The sequence below is a fragment of the Danio aesculapii genome, chromosome 8 (genome assembly GCF_903798145.1).
Source record: "Danio aesculapii chromosome 8, fDanAes4.1, whole genome shotgun sequence".
Classification (NCBI taxonomy): domain Eukaryota; kingdom Metazoa; phylum Chordata; class Actinopteri; order Cypriniformes; family Danionidae; genus Danio; species Danio aesculapii.
In genome coordinates this window covers 9442813-9448812 of record NC_079442.1, presented here as the reverse complement: position 1 = coordinate 9448812, position 6000 = coordinate 9442813, and the positions used below count along the sequence as shown (strand labels likewise).

The following is a 6000-nucleotide window of genomic DNA, read 5'->3' as shown; positions in this document are numbered from 1 at the left end:
GCGAGGTTGCCCGGAAACTTCCCATGTCTAGAATTGTTTTCTTCGGTTGGCTTAAAAATTATCCCATCCTGCCTGGATTGTGGCTTTGTCCTAAACCACATTAAACTTCCCATATAGAAGATTGATTACTCTGAAAGATGTGAATATATCTACTGTAAATGAACAGATGCAGAACTGCTCACTTAATGTGAAAATGTTTTGGAAAATGTACTGTTGTCAGCTCGCTTCGGAGGGAAGAAAGATAACCTTTTTACCTCGTTTCAGGAAATAGTACGATATGTTAGACAGTCTTATCTTGAATACTTTGCCTGATGATTTTAGCAGAACTCTTTCAAATATTAATGTATATTTACATCACACTGAAAATGGAAATAAATACACTCGTTATCTATACTAACAGGCCTTTAATGTACAGCTCAGCTCTGAAACAATGACTGACTGCTTTTCATTAGTAGGTGTTACAGTAGATGCACTGCTGATTGATGTAACTGTAGCATTACAAAGCATGAAATACCATGACATGTCCAGTAGTCCAGAAATAGATGTTTGTTATCATGTGCATATTTACATATATACAATATCCAAGGTATACGAATTATCTTTACAAAATTGTATTTCTTAACACAGTTTCCTCTGATGTTTGAAACACTGTCATGGTCTTAGTCTTCCTGAAGCCAACACGTCTGTTTCACTGTTTATGCTCTCTTGTTAAAAGCCAGAAAGGTTAGGTTCCATTAGAAGGCAGTGGAGAGGTGGACGTCAAACTGTTTCCGTCGGTCAGTCATCTGGTCTACAAAAGATGAGAAGGAAAATTAAGTACATGAACACATGTGGGTTGTTTTCAGGATGTTAACAATCTGAATGCTAATGACGTTGAGAAGTTTGACAAGTGCTGAGTAACTGTGTTTTTTGTCAAAAGTGTAAAGACCTAACTCCTCCAGACTGAAATAAATCAAAGACTTGCACTTGCTTAATAGTTTATTTGTTTGATTGTTTGTTTCTTTTTCTAATTTATATTTATTTTAATGTTTATTGTCATCATAACCCCTTCATCAAAATGGTTAACTTTTAAAAAGTGGTGCATCTGGAAAGTAGTCATAGCACTTCACTTTTACCACATTTTTTAATGTTACAGCCTTATTCCAAAATGGATTAAATTAATTTATTTTCTCAAAATTGTACACGCAATACACCATGATGACGATGTGAAAAAAGATTTTTTGAAATTGTTGCAAATTGATTAAAAATAAAAAACCTGAAAAATCACATGTACATATGTATTCACAGCCTTTACTATATACTTTGTTGATGCACCTTTGGTAGCAATTGCAGCCTCGAGTCATTTTGAATATGATGCCATAAGCTTGGCACACCTGTCTTTGGGAATTTTTGCCCATTCCTCTTTGCAGTACCTCTCAAGCTCTATCAGGTTGGATGGGAAGCTACGGTGTACAGCCATTTTCAGATCTCTCCAGAGATGTTCAATAGGATTTAGGTCTGGGCTCTGGTTGGGCCCTCAAGGACATGGTTTTTAATCAGGATGTCTCTGTACATTGCTGCATTCATCTTTTCTTCTCTATCCTGACTAGTCTTCCAGTTCCTGCTGCTAAAAAACATCCCCACAGCATGATGCTGCCACCACCATGCTTCACTGTAGGGATGGTATTAGCCTGATGATGAGCGGTGCCTGGTTTTCTCCAAACGTAATGCCTGTCATTCACTCCAAAGAGTTCAATTTTAGTCTCATCATTTGTTTCTTATGGTCTGAGAGTCCTGCAGCTGCCTTTTGGCATATTCAGGTGGGAAGTGGCTTCCGTCTGGCCACTCTACCATACAGGCCTAATTGGTGGATTGCTGTACAGATGGTTGTCCTTCTGTAAGGTTCTCCTCTTTCCACAGAAGAATGCTGAAGCTCAGACAGAGTGACCATCGGGTTACTGATCATCTCCCTGACTAAAGCCCTCTTCCCCGATCACTCAGCTTAGATGGCCGGCCAGCTCTAGGAAGAGTCTTGGTGGTTCCAAACATCTTTCACTCACGGATGATGGAGGTCACTGTGCTCATTGGAAATTTCCGAGCAGCAGAAATTTGTCTGTAACCTTCCTCTGTCTTGTGCCTTGAGACAATCCTGTCTTAAAGGTCAACAGACAATTCTTGGATTGCTATCTTTGACATGCACTGTCAACCCTGGGAACTTAAATAGACAGGTGTATGCCTTTTCAAATCAAGTCCAACTGAATTTACCACAGGTGAACTCCAATTAACCTGCTGAAACAGTACAGGCTGTGAATACTCATGAACGTGATTTTTCAGGTTTTTTATTTTTAATAAATTTGCAACAATTAAAAAAACTTTTCACATTGTCACTATGGGGTATTGTGTGTATAATTTTAAAGAAATACATTAATTTAATACATTTTTGAATAAGGCTGTAGCATAAAAAATATGGAAAAAGTGAAGCGTTATGAATGCTTTCCGGATGCAATATATATATATATATATATATATATATATATATATATATATATATATATATATATATATATATATATATATATATATATATATATATACAGTTCTGTCTGGTTCTTGAATCTGATTGGCTGATAGCCATGCAATGTTCTGCAACAATAACAGCACTTTTTTTAAACATATTATTTAAATGATTATTCGTTTGCCATTCAAATCCCCCTGACATTTACCCAGTGTGGAAAATGTATAAGAATAATAATGTCTATTATTGATTATTATTATTATTGTATTTACTGATTATGAATGGAAAATGGACCTTGTTTACTTTAATCACTTGCTATGTAGGCTGCATGTGGCCTATAAAGATAATCAAATCAAGAATAAATCAAGGATTTTATCCAATCAACGAAAAATATTTATAAAACCAACACCAAATATTACATTTCTATTTATTACATTACAATACAATTCTACATTACAATTCTATTTATTACATTACAATATTACATTTCTATTTTAAGTACCAAGTGTACCTTAATTGACTTATCTGCTATTTTAAAAAATTAAAGCAATGATTTAACATCAAATACTTACATACTTCTTCTTGAACTTCATAGTTTTCGACAACTTGCAGTCTGTCAAAGAGAGAATTTATTTAGATATTATTTTTGATGTATGCATAACTTGTACATGACTTCATAAGTGATACAAAAATATTGTATGCACGTCATAAATATGACTTTATGAATACATTGTGCTATAAAATATTTACTAAGTGGAATAATAATTCAACAAATTACCCCCAGTCTGATGATTTTCTTGTTCTGTCAAGCTGACGTTGCAGCTTCTGTTGAGTAAGCACAGTAAAATAACATAAATGAGTGATGTGACAAAAACAATATTGTCATTAGTGTCATTAGTCTCTTTTAAGTGTTAGTTCACCCAAAAATTATCAAGATTTACTCACCCTCAAGGACATGATTGTATTTTGTCTCTTCTCACTGTGTTTTAAACACAAAAGAGATAGAAAAATGCAGACCTGTCCAGCATATGGTGCTAATGCACCAAAATAAAAGTACCTCAAAAGAAGGGGAAAATATTACAGATGGTGCTCACACGAGATGCATTCCAGTTCAATTTTTTATGCCCTTCACTAGCTAGTTTCCCACTGTCTTGTTGACTAGGATGTACTTCATTGATTACATTACACTACTGAGGGAAGATCTGAATGGGTTTAAAAATAGATAAAAATCTATTTTGAATCTGAACTGTGACGTCACAATCACACTGGATTCTGGGACATATAGGTGCTGGAGTGAACATATAAAGTCTAAAAATAAAGGGACCAAGAGCATGTCCATAAACTTCCCTAATTCACTTGATGAACTGGAACTCACTTTGGGGTGATTCTCCCAAGGGAAAGTGCTTAGGGAAATTTGCGAGGGTATTATAAAAAATGGAGTGGACCACAGCCCTGGGTTACACAAAACGAAATTGTATGAAATTGCATTTGTGTACAAAATTACATGGATAGAATACTTTTATGAGACTTTAAAACAGACCCTGAGCCAAATTAGGCAATTATTCATTTGTTCATGCATTTTCCTTCGGCTAAGTTCCTTATTTATCAGGGGTCGCCACAGGGGAATGAACTGCCAACTATTCCACTATATGTTTTACGCAGCGCATGTTCTTCCAGCCAGCCGCAACCCAGTACTGGGAAACACCCATACACACTCATTCACACACACACTCATGCCTTACTGCCATTTGAGCTTATTCAATTCACCCACAGCGCATGTCTTTGGACTGTGGGGGAAACTGGAGCACCCTGAGGAAACCCATGTCAACACAGGCAGAACATGCAAACACCACACAGAAATGCCAACTGGCTCAGCCAGGACTCAAATCAGTAAACTTCTTGCTGTGAGGTGACCGTGCCGAGGCAATAATTAGCATTATTATTTACTCATTTATTTACATTTATCTATATACTCATATATTATTATTTATTCATTCTCATTGTACAGCAGGAAAAGACTAAATCAATTTAATAAGATTAATTAAATAACTCAGATTGAATTTGACTGAAAAAAGAAAGTCACATACACCTAGGATCCCTGAAAGGCGAGGAAAGCATGGGATAGCTTAAATTTTGCATTGCATTTTTTTCTTACATTTTTGTTCTCTAGAGTAAATATCTACAAATTCCTAAACTTAACAAGTATAAACAAATGCTTTGTTTTCAAAAATAGTAAGTCAAAGTTAAGTTAGCAGCTTTTTCTTAAAACAATCTAAATTATCTGCCAGTGGGATTAGTAAAATACATTTATAACAAATTGAAACCAAGATTCTTTTACTTATTTCACTGGCAGATTATTTAGCCTGTTTTAAGCAAAAACTCACTTGATTTTGACTTATTATTTCTGAAAACAAAACTATATTTTTTACTAGTTTAGAAAATGCTTTTAGATTTAACAATTTTAGATATATAATTTTAGAAAATGCTTTTAGATTTAACAATTTTAGATAGATAATTTTAGAAAAAACCTTAAGTAAGAAAAACATTTATTTGCAATGTGGAGTGGACTAGTCCTTTACAGACAGTAACAGATTAAACCAGCCAAATTAGTATGATAATGTCCCATATAAGAATGGACGGGTGTGGAAAGTTCTTGGCAAATCAACTGACAGTTAAAAAAAATTATTAATTAATAATAATTTAAAAAACACTAATTAAGCAGCTTGAGTAAAGCGTTCAGATTCTGCCATGTTAAAACACAAGTATAGAGAAACTTTCATTCTTCCTGACACTTTCTGTTCTCTGCTTTCCTAATACAGCCAACATTACAGCAAGTGACATTTACGGTTATACCAGCACATTGACTGCAACAAACCCTAGTAAATTATGAGATATATCATGAGAAGTATAACTTCTGACTGGCTGAGGATCTGGGAACCAATGGTCAAGAATTGCCCACAATGTCATATGACTTACAAGTAAACCAACCGATTACTGATGTTAGCAAAATGCAAAGGCGATCAGTAGGAAATGTAGGCTTTGTTCTGAGATTGGATTTATTTAGTGACACATTTCTCAATAAAATTCATTTCTCAACAAAAATTTCCTTCTTTTTTATTTATAAAAGCAAATGGTTTGTTGTATTTGGACATGTGGATGTTGAAATGACGTCCCCTAAGAGTGCAGAAGAAAATTTTTATGACATCCTTTTTGGACTTAGACACAGCCTTAGATGAAATCCACTAAAACATTAAATCTCTCAAAATCTCAGCAGAGGATCAATAAACACATTTACAAACAGCATCAGCAGCTTCACTTATAATTAATCTGTTTGATTGTCAGTTGTCTACCCAAGTTCTCAGTCCCAATTATTGAGAACTTAAAGTTTTAAATGTTTTATTGAAAATAAGTCACCACAGCAGTGAAGAGTGGTTGCTTTATTGGGGTGTTTCATGTTAACTTCTCTTTGTTTGTTAAAGCAATGTGTTCAACAAAACGTACAGGAC

The 6000-nt window shown here is 34.6% G+C and overlaps 1 protein-coding gene across 2 annotated transcripts in view; it reads right to left on the bottom strand.

The window, feature by feature from the left end:
• Positions 1-384: 384 nt before the first annotated feature.
• Positions 385-6000, bottom strand: part of csf1b (colony stimulating factor 1b (macrophage)) — a 40473-nt gene continuing 34857 nt past the window's right edge. Inside the window, exons 7-9 of one of the 2 annotated variants that reach the window (XM_056463141.1) lie at positions 3273-3319; positions 3071-3107; positions 385-790 (exon numbers count right to left, since the gene is read on the bottom strand). In XM_056463141.1, coding sequence (XP_056319116.1) covers positions 782-790; positions 3071-3107; positions 3273-3319 — 93 coding nt within the window. In that variant the 3' untranslated portion in view covers positions 385-781. Of the gene's footprint in view, positions 791-3066; positions 3108-3272; positions 3320-6000 lie in introns of both variants that reach the window. The other variant, XM_056463140.1, reaches the window with a different exon arrangement.